This window comes from Vigna radiata, chromosome 2 (genome assembly GCF_000741045.1).
Source record: "Vigna radiata var. radiata cultivar VC1973A chromosome 2, Vradiata_ver6, whole genome shotgun sequence".
Classification (NCBI taxonomy): domain Eukaryota; kingdom Viridiplantae; phylum Streptophyta; class Magnoliopsida; order Fabales; family Fabaceae; genus Vigna; species Vigna radiata.
The window spans coordinates 2735284-2754182 of record NC_028352.1 but is presented as its reverse complement, the minus strand read 5'-3'; the positions used below and the strand labels follow the sequence as shown (position 1 = coordinate 2754182).

The 18899-nt window shown below is 32.2% G+C and overlaps 1 protein-coding gene and 1 long non-coding RNA gene across 6 annotated transcripts; one reads left to right on the top strand and one right to left on the bottom strand.

Moving 5' to 3' along the window:
• Positions 1–1398: 1398 nt before the first annotated feature.
• Positions 1399–4557, bottom strand: LOC111241153. 5 transcript variants are annotated; one of them, XR_002666960.1, is made up of 4 exons: positions 4149–4557; positions 3403–3686; positions 2328–2422; positions 1399–2118 (listed from the first exon to the last, which is right to left on the bottom strand). It is a non-coding gene; the product is annotated as an uncharacterized LOC111241153 (long non-coding RNA). The 5 variants fall into 5 exon arrangements; XR_002666959.1 differs by lacking the exon at positions 2328–2422 and having other exon boundaries at positions 1401–2118; XR_002666958.1 differs by lacking the exon at positions 1399–2118 and having other exon boundaries at positions 2174–2422.
• A 7834-nt stretch (positions 4558–12391) lies between these two features.
• On the top strand, positions 12392–13566 carry LOC111240518 (auxin-induced protein 15A-like). The gene has a single exon (XM_022777997.1). The coding sequence runs from the start codon at positions 12684–12686 to the stop codon at positions 12981–12983; it is 300 nt and encodes a 99-aa protein (XP_022633718.1). The 5' UTR covers positions 12392–12683; the 3' UTR covers positions 12984–13566.
• Positions 13567–18899: the final 5333 nt, after the last annotated feature.

Here is an 18899-nt window from a genome sequence, read left to right as displayed (position 1 = left end):
TTTCCCTTCACAAAGAACACAAGCCATTCGCATCCTCGAGTGTTGACATTTGGTTTCATTCACCTAAATTTGATATTGATCTTCTTCCTTTAAACAGGAACAAAAAATGGGCTTCCGTATACCAGCTATTCAACGGCCATCAGTCACAGCTAGGCAAGCAGCTTCAAAATCTGTAGAAGTCCCAAAGGGCTATCTTGCAGTGTATGTTGGAGAGAAACAGACACGATTTGTGATTCCCGTATCATATTTGAACCAACCTTCATTTCAAGACTTATTGAGTCAAGCTGAGGAAGAGTTTGGATATGATCATCCCATGGGAGGCCTCACAATTCCTTGCAGTGAAGATGTCTTCCAACATATAGCTTCTCGCTTGAATAGAAAATAAAGCTCACACAGTAGGACACTGACATAGATTAGTAGAGAAATTTTGTAGAGGAGGGATCTTCTCAACTTGTAAAGATTCCCCCATTTTTTGTAGTGACAACGAATTCAATTGCTAAGTATTGTTGTTTATCAATTAAAATGTCCAGTTCTCTCTGCAATTCAATTAGAATTTGATTTTTATCATGAATTCCACTGCATAACTGTCCATATGCTTCGCAGTCTGAACAGAGCTAATAGTATGTTTCTTCAGCCACAGAGAAGCATCAGTTTATAATGGACTGGATATAAAGATTTTCAAGTTTAATACACACATGTGAAGTTAAAATTAATGCCCCCGATCAAACACAAGATTTCACCACTACCTAACTGCCAGCCAAGGTATATAGTAGTGGACCTAGTATATAGGTTTTTTCGATTGCTCTCATCTACTTCTATGGGTAACTTGTAGCTAACAAAATTTCATATTCTAAGAATTGGGGTTTAGTTTATATGCACCTGTGCTGCCCTTATTTCTTCACTGAATAATTCAGCCATAAACCATGCACTATAATTACCAAAATTTAATCAGTGCAGCACTTATCAGATTTCAGAGCTTGTATATGTTGCACAGCTGAAGGCCAATTACAGTTGCTCTATTAATTTACTCATCGAAGCAAGCTCAGTGGCTAAAGTGAAAAATATCAAAACAAAAAGAAAAGTAAAAAAGCTCGGTACTTTAAAGAACCCAGGAGTGCAATATTTGTTAACTTAATAAGGGACTATACCTTGTTAGGCTCAATAGCTTTCCAATGTTCTTAATATTTTAAGACCTCAGAAAAGCTCACAAACTTCAGTTTGGATTTATCAACTGTATTCGTATCTAGTTAGACTGCAGAAAATTGAGTAAATCAATAAAGTTAAAAATTATGTTTTTATAACACTCAGCTATTTATAACTAACTACCTATACTTCCAAACAACTCTCTCAGATAAACTATCTATTGAGCAACATAACATAGTGGAAAGCTCATTTGTACGGCCATATGCCAGAGGAACTTGTAGAATTAGCCAGCGTAAAATCATTAAAAGCAGTACATCTCCTGTCTTAAAATAATGTTATCCAATAACTCAAATAGATTGTCGGTTTTATAGTGTATCAATATCTTCCAGTTGGCTTATAGAGACCATGAACACAATATTTAATGTGTCTATAGCATGTCTGATGGTAATCTGTCCAAGGACTTCTCCGTAGGCAGAATTTATTAGATCTCAAGTAAAATCTGATGGTTGACCATCCAAGACATATCACATCAACCTTAATGAGCTCTGTCTCTCCCTTGGCCCTATCAAATGGTACATTCACCACCCAATTCAGGAGAGAGGCTTGAGTTATCTATCTATATATGTGTGTTCATCTATCATTGAGCATACAAGCTTCACAAGTCATTACACTGAATCAGCTGAATTCAAATTCATCACAACCTTTAACTAATCTTCTGAGATCACCCTGTAGTTCTTTGTGTGTAGAAGCGAAAACAATGGGTTTTCACTTACTTGGAAGACGGACATCATTTACAAGCCAAGCTAGAAAGGTTGCGGAAGTCCCAAAAGGCTACCTTGCAATCTACGTTGGAGAGAAAATGAAGAGGTTCATGATTCCCGTATCATTCTTGAACCAGCCTTTATTTCAAGAATTGTTAAAACAAGCTGAAGATGAGTTCGGTTATGATCATCCTATGGGAGGACTCACAATTCCCTGCAAGGAAGATGTGTTCTTAGATATAGCTTCTCGCTTGAATGTGCAATAGTCCATATTTCTCTTCAGAGGAGTAACATATAGTAACATATTGTAGAGCAGACATTGCTTCTTCTTTTTTCATTTTTGTAGTATCCAAGATGTTGTAAGAAAGTTTATGACATTTTCAATGATAACATACCAAAGATTTACTCCGAATTTATGCTTACCTTTTGTATATATGAACGAATTAAAATACGATCCAGCACAAACTTGACGACCATCTATACCATCTGCCTCCCTCAACTGGTCTTTTGTGGTATTTCTGCCAATTTTGCATTAATCTACTGAGTAGTTATATTGGCGATTTAGATTAGTTCGCTAAACCTGACTGTTGCTGTTTTGAATGTACTATTGTAGTTCTGTCGAAAACCTTAGACATGGATCCCAGAATGTTGACCCAAGGTCTATACACAAAAAAAAACAAAAAAAAAAAAAAATTGGAAATAAATTGATTTAATTCTACAGAATTTGCTGCAATCTCTGAACTCCATCACTAATTAGAGTAATTTACTAAGCCTCTACAGAAAAATGATTTTGTGCATTTTTATTTTCATGATATATATTTAATGTAACATTCATGTATTTCCTTTGATCTTTTTAAAATGATAGGAGATCATTTTTACTGAATGTTCTTTCCTCAGCATCCATGCTTCATTGTTATCCACTTATTCCTTTTTCTGATCTTTGTAAAATTAAGCAAAATGATACAAGAAATAACACATTTTAAAATATAAAAGCCTGAGATCTGTTACTGGATTACTGTCAAAAACATAAACGTATGTTACTGGATTATTGAAATATGTCGTTCAACAGCAGTGTCACATAAGCAATCTATGAGCTGTGTATAAATATAGGTCCCGTCTAAATTAAGCTCAATGTCTGTCTTCTGTCATGACCCACTGTGCCAAAACATTTATTCCAACTGGCAATTTGACATAACACCTATAGAGATTTTCATTTTCATTGAAAGACGATAGAATTTGAAAAGAAAGAGTTGATTGGTTTAAAGATTCAGTGAAAGCAAAGACAGATGGCTTAATAGAAGTTAGAGACAAAATATAGTAGAAAAGTCATAATTTCTTAGCTTTTAGGCTTCACCCTTTTATCAAAGGTCTTTGTAATCTCGTGCTTTCAGTTTTACTTTTAAACTGAACTAAACATGGAATAAAATCCATCTTAAGGAATGTGGCAATATTTACTTTTAGGGGTAAAAGTAAAAGTTAATAATAATGATTTTCTCACCCTGGCAGTTAGAGTGAAACTGAAGGTATATTCCATTATTCCAATACTTCATCCAAATACACAACGATGACAATAGAGGAATATACCAATGCAACAAACAATGTCTCAGTCTGCAATTAAATTGTATGTTGCTTTGTACTTGTTCCGTAGTAAACTCTGAGGTGCTGATGGAGAGTTCAATCTCAAGTACCTTCCGTGCTGTTGGCGAGGACTTGTCATTCAAGCTGTTATCACAATGAATGGCATTGTACAAATGCAACCACTGAATATAAGTTTTGAGTACCCTGCACAGATATTTGTCAACAATGAAACATACGTGTGAGGAAGAGAAGATGAGAGATGTCTGGTACATGTCTTCAACAATAAGAAACAGGGCATTAAATAGTTTGAACGATAATTAGGTTTTTTTGGTGTACAATTCTCTTTCAACTTCAAGCAATAACTTTATTGACCACACTTCCATAAAAATCTCCATTTCTGATAAAGACGTGTAAGACAAAACCACATGGTTCATGATCCCTTGTTTCTCACCAGACCCAAAGAGCCTTAAACCATTCAATTTGGGAAGCAAGGTGATCCACACAAGCGCCATATATATACCCCTCATTCCATTCTGAAATATATCATAAAGCATCGAACTTGAAACACTTTGTACAACAAACAAAGAAAACATGGGTTTTGATTTGCTTGGTGTTAGAAGAGCTAGACAAGAAGTTTCAAAGGGTACCGAAGTCCCAAAAGGATACCTTGCAGTGTATGTCGGAGAGAAAAAGAAGAGGTTCGTGATTCCGATTGGATGCTTGAATCAACCCTCGTTCCAGGACTTGCTAAGCAAAGCAGAGGAAGAATATGGATACCATCATCCAATGGGTGGTCTTACAATTCCTTGCAAAGAAGATGTCTTCTTAAATATCATGTCGGTTCTCACTTGAATACTTCTCAGACACCGACACACATGATAGTATCTAATTCAAACAAACAATTTTGTAGAGATTATATTTTTCTTTCTCCCTTTGCTTTCATGCAAAAGTGGAAGATGTGTTTAGGAACAAAATCATTGGTTCCATTGATTATGTTGATAAATTGAAACATACGCACACTCGCTGTGTTCAAGCATTTACTTGTCGTTGAATACTCTGTTACTACCACACACTTGCACTTTCTGGGTTTTGTATTTATCCCCAAGCTCAGATATTTTTTTTGTGGAATAAAATAATAATAATAATAATAAAATGTAAAAGAATAGTAATATATTTTATTTATAATAAAAATCATGAAAAATAATATTTTTATTAAAAATAAGGCTTAATACCTCCCTTGGTCCTCGTGTGCGATTGGGATAAAATGTGTCTATTTTTACAAAAATTATGATCCAATTGAGACAGTTCAAAAATTGAAGACCGGACTGAGATTTTCACATAAATACGAGGACCAAAAAAGGATTAAGCCAACACGTCAGCATACCACGTCAGCTAAACTTAACGCGACCCAATTGAGGCAGTTCAAAACTTGAGGACCGAACTAGATTTTCACACAAATACGATGACCAAGGGAGGTATTAAGCTTAAAAATAATAATAATAATCTTATAAAATGATAAGAATAATAATATTATTAAAATTAAAAAATAAAAGTAATAAAAAATTTATAAACTAATAAATTAAATAAATCAATAACAAAATAAATAAATAAATTTGTAAAATAACAATTAAATTAAAATTAAAATTAATTTATAATGTTAAGGGTAATTTTATCATTTAATAAATATATCATTTTATGATCCTTTAAATTTATTATATCGATGAAATTAGATACAAATTTTTATAAATTTTCTTCTTTGCTTTAAACTCACTTTCCCTTAATTTAAATAACCTTACTATTCACTCATTTTTCTTTTCTTTTCTACTCCCTCGTATGCATTTCTTAATCCAAATACATTATTAAAGTAATCTCACAATGACTATCACAACTTAAGGTCTAGCCATTAATTACCATTCAAGCTTAGATGTTTCTTCCATGCATTTCACTAATTTCTTGATTCACCTCTCATTCATTATAAAATGAGTTTCTTTGTGGAATATATTTACATTTTAGAAAACTTATTACTGGATGAATGGGAGATAATTAAAAAATAATAATGGAGTACAAGAAGTTAATCAAAACCTTAACCTTGCATGATGAATCCTGTCTTCTTTCCTTTGGGCTCCCTTCCCGCTATACAAGCCGAAAATTCTTGCTTCTTTTTGGGCCGATGGGCTCACTTTTGGGTTTTCCTTATTTTTGCTCAATGGGCTTTGGGTTTGCATGATGATTACCAAATGTATTCTACTGTGAATTGTGTTCCTGTGTTTAGTTAAATGTCTTGGATAATCTTAGATTTTTAAAGCTTTCATGAAGTTGTACGTGTGACCAAAGTAACGATATTTTGACGTAGAAATTTTTTTACATTTATCTATGATTTACAACTTTTTACTTTTTCTTCTCTGTTACAAATACAAAATTTTTTAATGTATGTCAAACTATAGTTACTCCAAACAAAATTTGGCAGAGAAATTGTATAGGCAAAATTCATTGAAACTTCACCAAAAAAGAAATATGACATTTCTGTAAACTTTCTCACTTAGATGGTTTTTTCCACTTACAAAAGAAGGATAATGAATAAATAAAATTGTCTTCTGTACAGTTTGTCTCAACTAATCTACGTGAGTCTCCTCCAATATGATTTATAGCCTATTCAAACGAGAAGTGAGATCTAAGAAAGCATCTTCCCTGCAAGGAATTGTGATACCACCCATTGGATGGTCATACCCGAATTCTTCCTCAGCTTGGCTCAACAATTCTTGAAATAAAGGTTGATTCAAGAATGAAATAGGAATCACGAACCGCTTCATTTTCTCTCCAGCATAGACTGCTAGATAGCCTTTTGGGACCTCCATAGCCTTGGAAGCTGCTTTGGTGACAGCAAAAGATGATCTTCTAATACCGGGTAAGCGGAAGCCCATTGTTTTTTGAGTTGAATTGCACAGAGAACAATACCAAACAATGCAAGAGCTTGTGTGTGAAGAAATGCTTGAGTTCTTTGTGATTGGCTTGCCTTGCTTGAGAATGTCATTGTGAGTGTATATATATATAGATAGATATACTACGAGTCTGTGTGAACCCGGTTCTCTGATGAACTCAATGGTTGTTGGGCAATTTGATGCTTGATGGGGTCTAGTGAGAGACAGGGGCTAATGAGTTGTCACATGATATTGCCTACATGATTTTAGTGAACGATTACTTTGAGAATTGAGAACTATGCCAACCTGGTTGCACTTCAGAAAGAGACTTTACAGCCAATAAGCAAATAATTGCATAACCAATATAATGGCCTTCTGCTTGTGTTCCAGACAGGCTCAAAACATATACATTGGTTCTTCAAGTTAATGAACTACCACTTTCTGATAACTAATACAGTAAAAGAAATGTCTACTGTGGAGTGTTTATGCAGATCCGTTTCACCCTCCACGTGATAAAAGTGGTGCAAAAGGAGCATCCACTACATAGTCCCCACAACACAACACTTGAATGTTGTGTAGACTGTTACTTATAACTGAAAGATACAAAAATTAAAATTGGATTTATATTGATTTCTCAGTTTCTCTTACTAGATGAATATCCAGTTGATAGAACCAATCCAAAGTTTGAGTTTCATACATTCTTGCTATGAATTGCTTAGATACAAGGCAATCTTTAAAGAGATTGCTCAAATAGCCTATAGGCTAGTAAATATAGATATTTTGGTTTCCCAAATCACCTAGAGATTTTTATTTTTTTTTTCGATTTCCACTTGCACTATTTAGAGTGAGAAATTTAAAGTTCTGGTGGAACTTCGGTTGATCTTAAAACACAAGTAGCTCTCAAACCTGAGAGAGAGAAAAACTGATCATTGAACTTTGGAAATTTAAGGCATGGCTATGATGCATGTAGCCAAATAGCGTTATCTGATTCATATAACTGATCTCACCTATTGGGATAAGTCTTTGTTGTTGTAAATACCCCAATGCCAATGTTATTGTGGACCTACCCAGGCAGAGAAGGCACTTCATGTATGATCTGGGTCAATGCTCCTCAAAAATCTTAATTTCATATGTATAATCTTGAACATATTTTTGGTTTATAAGAAAAAATAATTTTAACTTCCTCCTGAGTATATTATCTTTCTGTATGTTCCTAACTCCTCAGAAATATACTCTTGCTCATGTTCTGTTCCGGCTATCAAAATTTATTAGTTCAGCCAAGTGTAGTTTTTCCTAGATCAAGCAGCCTTACTCATGATTTGAGATTTTTCTTTTATTTAAGGGACAAATCAACAATTAAACATTGTAACTATCGGACAGAAAACACAAAGAAGCCATTTGAATAATTCAATTCATTGTTATAATGCAAGAAAAGAGAGAGAGAGCATACTCTTGATTAGTCATTCTACTGCACAAAAAGTTTCTACTAATCTATGTCAGTCTTCTAAAGTGTGAGATTTATATCACATTCAAGCATGAAGTTATATGTTGGAAGCTATCTTCGCTGCAAGGAATTGTGAGGCAACCCATGGGATGATTATACCCAAACTCCTCTTCAGCTTGACTCAACAATTCTCGGAAAGATGGTTGGTTCAAGAATGATAGAGGAATCACAAACCGCTTCATTTTCTCTCCAACATAGACTGCAAAATAGCCCTTTGGCACATCCACTGCTTTAGAAGATATGTGATTTCCAGCAAATAATGTCCTTCTCATGAGAGGAAAACGAAAACCCATTGTTATATTGATTGTGTTAGAGACTGGAGAAGAGAATGGTCTAAGAAAGGACTTAAGTATAAACTTCTGAATTTTGAATGCTTCTGGATGTGAATGGTTTGTGTTGATCCTAAATTCTCTTAGCAGCAGATATATATATACATAGATCAAAGGATATGCAAGAAACCATAGGCTACTTGGATTATTGGTGAAAGAGAGCTATGAGTTGTTGTTATGGGACCAAATGAGAGACAAAGCATATGGTGTTGTCTTAGAGGACTTTCTACTGATTCAACGTAAGATGTTATAGTAGATAACATAACTCAAGTCCCACCTTCTGGAACAGATTACCCCACTTAAAATAAAACATGTGGATATGTGAAAGAGAGAAACTAATTGATCATGTTGAAACTTCTTCATGGCAGCAGCAAACTTTGTTTATGCAAATTACACAACGTGTGTGCCTAGAATCTGATGTACATAAACAATGTGGTCCATGGTGCCTCGTGATCAAGTATTCAATGTTGGTTCTCTTATATCCAAGCGCTGTTTCAGAGCTGGCAATCAACTATGGTCAATTCTCAAGGTTTACAGGTTATTTATTGCTACTTACATCTTTTATATATCTTCTTCAGAGAAACATGGGTGATGTCTGAAGCATGTCTACCATTGAAACAGCTACTGCTCAATGAATGAACAAGCATTACATTTCACCACTGCTGATGTATCTAAGTTCAAGTAGGTAAATATGTTGTCCATTATCTCAGAAGGTGGGGTATAGTATATACTCACATTTATCTTCCTAATCCTTGAAATAAATCTCCAAGACAACACCATGTGATTCCTTGTCCCTCAATAGAACTGTTGTAAGAAAATCACTCACGGAGGAATTGGAATATTGCAGATGCAGATGACTCATGAGCAACTATATATATACACTATTTTTTGTGCTCAAGCAACACAATTCATTTACATCCTCAAGCATCAGAATTCAAACATTTCTTTCTCATACAAGCCTCTTGACAATACTCAGAATACTATTTGTTTGTAGAGCAAAAAATACAATGGGTTTCCGCATACCAGGTATTATTAGACAGCCATCATTTTCTGCTGTCAAAGCAAACAAGGGACTTGAAGTCCCAAAAGGCCATCTTGCAGTGTATGTTGGAGATAAGATGAGGCGGTTTTTGATTCCACTATCTTTCTTAAATCAACCCTCTTTTCAAGAATTGCTAAGTCGAGCAGAAGAAGAGTTTGGATATGATCATACAGCTGGCGGCCTTACAATTCCATGGAAAGAGGATGAGTTTCTAAATCATGTTATAATGGTGCTCGGATAGATCAGTCGAGAAAAATTTGTAGAGAAGGAACTTACTTTTACTATGAATTATGTTATGCTGTATTTTTCCTTGTATAATCCAACTGAAGTTGGAAATTTTGACTTGAATGACAATGCTAACAGAACATATTGCAAAACCACTTCTTTGCTTTTCTCCAATATTTTGATACGTACAAATGCTATAGTGTTAGTATCAAATCTCAGTGGATACACCAGTCAATCTATTATCTTTTGGTAGGGATAAAATGCAGTTAATATTTTGGAGATATTAGCCAAACTTTGTAATAGGCCTTTTGATTACAGCAGTTCTATTGCATTTCATCGTATGTTTTTGAACCTCACATGGAGAGATACAACTCATGAAATTCAAGAAAAGAAAATACTTAACTAGTGCGAGCACATTATCCCCATCAAGTGAAAATAATTTATTTTCGTTCAGTTAGGAGTGGCACAAGATATCTACATCGAAGATGTGAAAAAGTTATTAAAAAAGAGCTGTTAAATAAACTTTTTTCGATCTATATCCACTTCAAGTCAAAAGAACGTTTATGAATTTGAAACCCTTTCATGATACTGGGCTTTAAATTTGGACCCCCAATGCAAAACTGGATAGGTTTTTTCTTCTTACACGCAATTATCACTAACTACACCCCCATTTCAACTCAAAAAGACTATCATACCCTCCTTTACTGTCACCATTACCACTGTTGCTGCCTTCATTGGGACTGTTGCACCATTCTCACCGTAGATGAAGACGAAAAGAGAGAGAAAGCTCATTCCAGAAAAAACTCATTTCATATGTTTTGGAAAACTTGCTCTGAAAAGCTCATTCCAGAACACTCATTCCGGACTGTATGATATATGATTTGGAAAGCTTATTCTTAGAATTTCTTTTTTAGAAAATTTGTTTCAAAATGTATTCTATACATTTTAAAAATTTGTTCTAGAAATCCTTTTCCAGAAATTCTGTTCTGGAAAACGTATTCTGTAAACATGCTTCAAAAATTTTGAAAAACCTGTTCTGGAAGATTTTCAGAATAAGTAATAGTGATACTTTCCAGCCTAATTTTTTGCCAGCTCGAGAAAAGTTAAGGAACTTCATTGACTACAAGTTTCTATTGTTTAGAAAAATTATATAGCAAAAAATACTACACACTAGAAAACAGAAACTATGTTTGTGAGATTATTATGGGAGGGCAAAAGGAGTGCCAATTGAATTATGTATTACTCAAAAATGCAAACTCTCTTTCACGTTCCTTGTCGATTTTGTGTCTTCCATTCCTAATAATGTTGAGCTATTAGAACTGTTTCACAAATAGAACATAGTCATGGGTGAACCGATTAACATGTTGTTTTATGGTTAACTGTAAGTACACTATTGTTACATAAAATGTTAAAGTATTTGGCGTTCCGAAAATCGGGTCCAGTAGTGCAATAGTGGGAGTATTTCACGTGCAGTGGTTGAAAACAACTTTTGTGCGATCACATGGACGATTTGAGTTTTCAATTGAGTGGCTCTATTATTGGAATGCTTTATGAATTCAATAGAGAATGAACAGGTACAAAGAGATTGAAGTGAAGCTGAACTAACTAACCAAGCCATTCTTCATTTCCCATAACTGTTGTAAAATCTGCATTATCTGATGTACTTCACACTCTATTGGTCTAATCAACTTGCATAAGAAGCACTTTGCCACACCGAATTTGCCTTTTACTATAGTTTACCTACACGAAACAATGCAAACTTCTACTGTGAAAGTTGCTTTTCATGTGAATTCGAGTTTAAGAGGAAGGTAAACTAAAAGGAGATAAGAGGAGCAATTGTTGCAGTTTATGAAACTGTATAAACCAACGTTATCATCCTTGGTTTAGCAAAACAACAAATATGTAGAGGCTCTAATGCACGGAACCAACCTTCTACCAAATAATTGAAACCTTTTTTTTGGCTTTTCTTTCAAATAATGACGTAGTGCTCACCCATTTATTTTATATTGAACTTGCTGATTATATTTGTAAACGATGTGGATAATATTATATGCTTATATAATTTATAAAGATATTGTTTTTAATTCATTGTTAATGTAAAATTTACATGATCAACTAATGAAAAAAGTGATAACAATTTTTAAAATAAGTTGAATAAACTATTGTTCAAAATCTAAATGTGACTTTAAATTTTACATTAAATAAAAAATAAAAATTAAACATTATTCAGACATAATGTATTGTCTTAACACTTTAATCAAAAGGGGTGTCTATTCTTTTAGATGAGTGGGATTCTAATCTCACTATGAAGTAAGATTTCAAATATAATTAGATAATAATATAGAAAATCACACTCATAAAAAATTGATTTTTAGTCTGTTCACCATTTGGTTTCAAAAGAACAAAATCAAACTCCATAATGGGTCATTGAATTGAGGCTGATCTGGTTTAGAAATGAAGTTTCTGTGCTTGAATTAGTCCAACATATTAGGTAGGTGAGAATGGGAAGGTGGTATTTCATTATAGATTTGACATTGTATCTACTATTTAGGATGGGAGTTTTAAAAGGGGTATTAAGTTTATGAGATGAAGTCAATTTGGACCAAATTAAAGAAAGGATTAACTTAACCTAATCCTGAAATTATTATGTGAAGGAAGTAGATAGGCCTATCTATTATCAGTTTTGTCACAACAGAAGCTGTCTGGTGATGACAAGAAACTGCCAGTAAAGAGCATCAGTCTAAATTCAAAGCTCCTTTTAATAGGTCTGACCAGTTCAACATATTTTCCAATTCATGTTGGCATTTCATGTCAAGAACGTGCCTAGAATAAAAAGGGCCAAAGCATTATTCGTTCAAAGCATGAAATAATAATCAACAAGTAGTACAAGTTTCAACCAGTACCACACTTTTTTTTCTGGCTCCAAAATTCAGTGGGTCCTCATGTTCTGGTCTGGATTAGGCACACTCATGTGAACATACCCCAAGTCCTTCACCTGACATGTTTCTGAACATTCCTCATATCATTATATCATACTTATCAGTATTTAGAAATTAGTGCATGGCTTCACTTCACCGCTATATATATATACATGTCTGCATTTTCTTCTGATACCAATTCGACCCATAAAACATTCATCACTTCATATCTTTACACTTTGGTTCATATCTATCCTTCTGCATCATGAAAACTGGTAACAGATTTGTGGGGATAGCTAATGCCAAGCAGAAACTTCAGAGAACTCTTTCACAGAGAATCAAAATGGCTTCTGCTGTTGCTGATGTTCCAAAAGGTCATTTGGCAGTGTACGTTGGAGAGAACCATAAGAGATTCGTGATTCCAATATCTTACCTGAGCCACCCTTTGTTCAGAGACTTGTTGGATTGGGCTGAAGAAGAATTCGGATTCAACCATCCAATGGGTGGTCTCACTATTCCATGCACTGAACATTACTTCATTACTCTAACTTCTTCTCTTAGTTAATTACTTGTTCAAAAGCCTGCAATGGTTTCATCAATTTGACCAATTGAACATTGGCTATTTTCATTTTCCTAGTTCATAGACAGATAGGAGCAATAATATCTGGTCTCGTCCATTCATTTTGTTCTGGAGATTCTCCTTAATCCAATTGCATCACAACCGATGCCTTCAAATTTTGTACATATATCTCTCTGGCATTGAGTTCAAGCAAATTTATGATTCCAAATGTTACTCTGAAAATTGTTGAGTATTGGGCTCCAACTGATAACAAAGGCCTTTGAATATACTGGTTTATTTTAGAGTAAAGTGTTCAACTTTTTCCACACTTAGATTCGTCACTGTAATATTATTTCCTTCATTATATCAGCACAGCAATTACATCTATACACTGTTAATTGCAGTGGAGAACAGCAACATGAGTATATACAGTTAACAAAGTAAATTGTTTTAAAATGACAGTTATTTTATAGAAATCTTTTTGGCATTATAATATGTATAGAGAATATTGCTTTTTCCTTGTAACTTATAAAGGTTCTGTTCTGTGTAAAAGAATTATTAAGGTGAAAACATGAACAGAAAAGATAACTCGTGTTAGCCCTTGACCCCTATAACTTCATAAACAAGAATGTCACTGGACATTTGGCTTATTTACTAGAAAATATTGCTAAAACTATGGACAGATTAAAAACGATTGAATGTTTAAAAGAAAAATATTATCAATTGAATGTTTTAAAACTATCAACATATTGAAAATGAATTAAATACTAGAATCAGACTTTAATTAAGTACTGTAAGCCAGCCTTTTACAAGTTTATTTGGTTGTAACACAATGTTGCAAAAAGTAATTCTTTTATTCGTCCTCTACTATCTTGAAAAAAAAAATTAAATATTGGAATTTGCATATCATTTTCACATGTTTTAATTGACCATTTATTTTGCATTTTATATTTAATCTCTACCACCATTTGTTGTGTTCATGATTGTTTTTCTTATAACATAGACAAAATGGAAAAACTCGTCCATTTTTTGTTAATTTTTAGTTTTTGACCTTGAAACACTTTTTTGTCAATATAAAGTAAAATACATATATTCTCTCGTTAATCTTTGTTACTCATATGATTAGAAGACATATATAACTTATGTCAAATTATATGTAGACAAACTTTTTTATGTTTTTCAATAAAGTAATTGATTATTTATATCATTGTTATAAGAATTTTTTCTCCAACGTCTAAAATTTGGAAACTCTTTACCTAATAATTTCATCTTGTTAACAATGTTCAATATTTTGTTTGAGTGTTCTTTAATTGTCTTATACTCTTTCATTATCTGCAATTCAAATTAGAATTTTCATGTCTCAAATCATCTAGTTTTCTTCTCCTTTTCAACTCATTTCAAATATTTTTATAAACGATTTTAAAGTCATAATTCTTATGAAGATAGTTTGTGAAACACCAACAAACAAATATATATTTGTCTTCGCATTTTTTTTTTCTTTTGCATTTTGATTTGGAACATACTAATATTCTCGTGCACCAAATCAATGTAGTCTTCTTCAACAATTTCCAATAAATATAGCTTTTCTAAATAAAGTTTACATTCTTATAACTCATGAATAATAGTAACTCATAAATCATAGCAAGTTATATTAGAAAAACCTTTTTCCTTTCATTCTATTTGAATTGTGAGATTTTAAAAATACAATGTTATATAAAAGAAGTTGTTATTTATTCTATTCATCTGCTTTATATATAGAATAAAAATGTAAGAGAATATCAAATATTAATCTATGTCTCAATCTTACTTTTTTAAATCTAAATGATAAGTATAAATAATTTCTCTAAAAAACTAAAATACTTTTTTGAAAATAATTTAAATAAGAAAATACGAAGCAAATATTTTGAACACTTTAGACTGTTTTTAACCTTAAAAATGTAAAATTGAAACTAAAGGAAAAAGGGCAGGAAAGGTGTTAAGAAGTTTGATTTGGAAAATGCATTGCATTTGGCATTACATGTGTGGATATGATGGTGTTTTCTTGGTACATACATGCATCATTGTGTTTATGGTATGCAATGTTTTGCTAAGTATCTATCTAATTTAACAATGTATCATTCATAGTAAGTTGGAGTGTTAGGGTGCAAGTTCCGTAAAGTGGGCAACTAGGACATTGCAACTTCCCATCTTCCATCACAACCAAAAACAATACCATTATATATATTCACATCATAAACTTCAATCAATCACATGCCACTTTTTTTTTAAGATAATCTATAAAAAAAATTTACTGCTTACTATAGTCCAATTTATGCATATGGAATTGTGCATGATTTTGGAATCAGTGTTGAAAGATGGACATGAAAGTTTAGAAATTACGTCCGAAAAGATAACTTTGCAGTGTGAGTGCGAAATTAGAAATACAAAAAGACTGTTTGTGGTCCAATATGGTTGAGTCCAGCTCAAGAAGAGTTTGGGTTTCATCATGTGATTCCATGTGCCATTTCTTATTTTCTTAATCTCCTCTCTCTCTCTCTCTCTTCATTCATTAATAGTCTAGGTAGTTGCCACAATTTGTATTGTGTAAGTAAATAGATTATAAATAACAAATTAAAAAAATAATTGTGGGTTATAAATATTATGTATGCTGATAGGTTTATAAAATATGAGGTTAATAAGAGATATAATATAAATCCAACATGATACATATAAAAAAATTCACTTCTTGCCCAAAATTTTAAAACAATATTATGCATGTTTCGGTAAGATGAGGTTCAAGTCTACCGCTTCGCTTTCTTCCTGCTGCTTCTCGCTCAAGTCAGGATATTATTTTAACAAGATTTTATGTCAATTTGATAAATATGTCTTTACCTCAACATTAGTATTGTATTTATAGGTTTCATAATTGTTCAACCTATTAATATCTATTAATATGGTATATTTTTGAACAATATAATCTGTCAATCACTTATAAATATGATATATTTATCTTTTATATGATCATTAAATGTATTAATTAGTCATTAATGACAACTATCTTACCTGATTCACAATTATTGGATTACTCATCAGTGTGAATGACATTGACTAGTCAGATATAGTACAATGTATATTTAATCTTTTATATACATTGAGTCGTCATAAGAAATTGCCATCAATTCTAATCTAAAATCAAAATTTTGAAACAATAAAATCATGAGTCTTTATTCTTATATAATGATAAATTATTTTATTTTTATCAATATAAACTAAAATTCACACTTATAATTTCAATATCTTATTTTAACCAATAAGTCATAAGAAAAATATGAAAATGAGCTAATTACCAATAATTAAACAATAGAATATTATTTGTAAATTCAAATTTTATATATATATATATATATATATATTTGAGAGTTTTGAATCAGCCCCCCATAAGAAGGGAAAGAAATTGTGGAACAGACCGAATGACTGTCCTAGGTGTTTAAGAAGGAGCAGTGAATTGAAGCATTGTTAGGACTTAGAATAGGAAAATATGTCCAATTTATGTGTCTGGTCCTCTGTACAGCCACAAAGACAACAATTCTAACGTTTGCATAATAAATTGTCTTTCATAATATTAACATTATTTGTCCAAACCATACACTCTAGTATTTCAATTGTCTGTCAAATGAAATTTATTCATCATTTATTAATCTATTCTTTATAGGTAAATATCAAGACATTCCAACAGGAAAACTTCGCAATCACTTTTTTTTTTATTTAAATTTTTATTACTGATTTTTCAAATAATTTATTAAAAAATAATAAAACCACAAAATTATTCATTATGATAAATAATTAAATATATTTTTCATCTTCAAACCACAAATTTATGTTTATAGACTAAATTATATGTATTAATTACAACAAAACTTAAAATATCAGGTTCTGAAAGCTTATTCTGGAAATATTAACACCTCTATGATTCGGTAAAAAGCTTATTATGGAAAGATTAAAAAGTGGTTCTGAAATCTCGAATAGTTTAAAAAATTTGTTACAAAAAACTTGTTTCGGAAAACACGTTCCAAAATATATCTCATTTGTTCCCGAAATCATGTTTTGGAAATTCTAGAAAACATTTCCAGTCCAAACGAGTAATCTGAAAGTCATCGGTATAAACGATAAAATGGTCATTTTAAAAACAATGAGACTGCAGTTAGAAATTGTGGGGTGTAAGAAGCAGAAACCTCAATTCTACCAAACCTTTACCCCCACATAGCCCAACCCATGTTCAAGAAAATGGAAAAGAATACATATGTGACTTCTTCGTGCACCTACAATTTTTCTTCTTGCACTCCCAAAATTTTCCTCTAAGATATTATATAATAAATAATTAGGTAAAAACAATTTTCTGTCATCATCCATTCCCCGTTAGATTTCAAAACCCGATGATAAGAACGAATTTCAAAATTGAATATAGATCTCATCGAATCTCAGAAAAATAGGATTTCTACCCTAGAGAAAGGTCAATTTTGGGATTTAGCAAAATTTGGAAGTGCGTCAAGAAAAGTATGGAGTGCAAGGAGAAGGTAGCAGAATGAATAGGGTATTGAAAGCGGAAGAAGAAAAGCTAACAAACAAACACCGCTATTTTGGGACCTACATGTGTGTGGAAAGGTTATGGATTAATAGATTATAGTGTTATGGCCATACAACAAAGATTCATATCTTTTGTGAATAGTGATTATAAATCTAATGTTGTGTTTCATAGTTAAGGTTATGAGGTCACGACCAAACCCTAATAGCAATGCCGGTGGCCATATACCTTTGAATAATTATACTCTGTACGTATCTCATATTTTGTCGTGTCAAATGAATGTAACTAATTGTATTATTACTCTTATTTTTTTCATTTTATGATTGTGTGTATGCAACAAATCTTTACATGATTGCCACTCACGTACCAACTTTCACAAAACTTCACTTCTATTTCCACTATGCCTTTTTCTTCACTGCCTCAAAATTTAATATTCATTCTTACAAGAGTTTGATTTGCATCTCTAGCAAGTAATTTTTATGTTAGAATGACATACTAACTGAGTATTCATTTTCTGTATCAATATCAAATTATTTGTTTTTCCTTTGAAATTATGTGATATGATTGGTAGTTATTTCCAATTAATTGGAGGTGTTACAATGAATTTAAAGTTTAGTTTAAAATTAAGGAAAATGATATTTTGACACCAATTTTTTGACATCATTTTGACACTGCACACGTGTCAAAACGTGGTTGGACGATTTTAAATTAAAAAAAAACTTTGATTTTTTTCTTTCAAATATGCTCTTATTTTAGTTTTTTTAATTTGAAATCGTCCAACTACGGTTTGACACGTATGCAGTGTCAAAATATCATTTTCCTAAAATTAATTCGAAGTGCCGTTGTTTTCAGAACCTAAATACTAGAATTGTGATTTGAAACCAATTTTGAATTGAAATTACATTGTATATTTTGGATTTGACGTTTCGAACATAATCTTATTAATATTTTTGTCACGAGGAACCAAACTTGTTAAATAAAATGTCTTTTTAGTGATACGTTTCGATCTATACGTTTGTGGTGTCATTTTTTGTGTGTTTAAATGGTATGTGATGCCATAATTGAGTACACATACATAGGCTAATAGGTTTATGTTTTTTATGGTAAACAGGCTAACAACATATCTAAGGAGTAGGGTATGCAAATCAACGTTGTAATGACTACTCGACAATAAAAACTAACTAACCCAAACCTATCCTTTCATTTTTACATATCATTATTGTACTTTATTTTTAAAATATACTGAATTTAATATATTCAAAAAAAATATTAAAACATCAAAGTGATAGTACCATCAATATATAGTAAAAAATTTAAATTTCTCTTTAAACTTTTGAAAAGCATTTGTTATTTCATCATAT

Excerpts from the sequence above, each read along its gene's own strand:
- LOC111240518 (XM_022777997.1), top strand. The coding sequence starts at position 12,684 with ATGAAAACTGGTAACAGATTTGTGGGGATAGCTAATGCCAAGCAGAAA.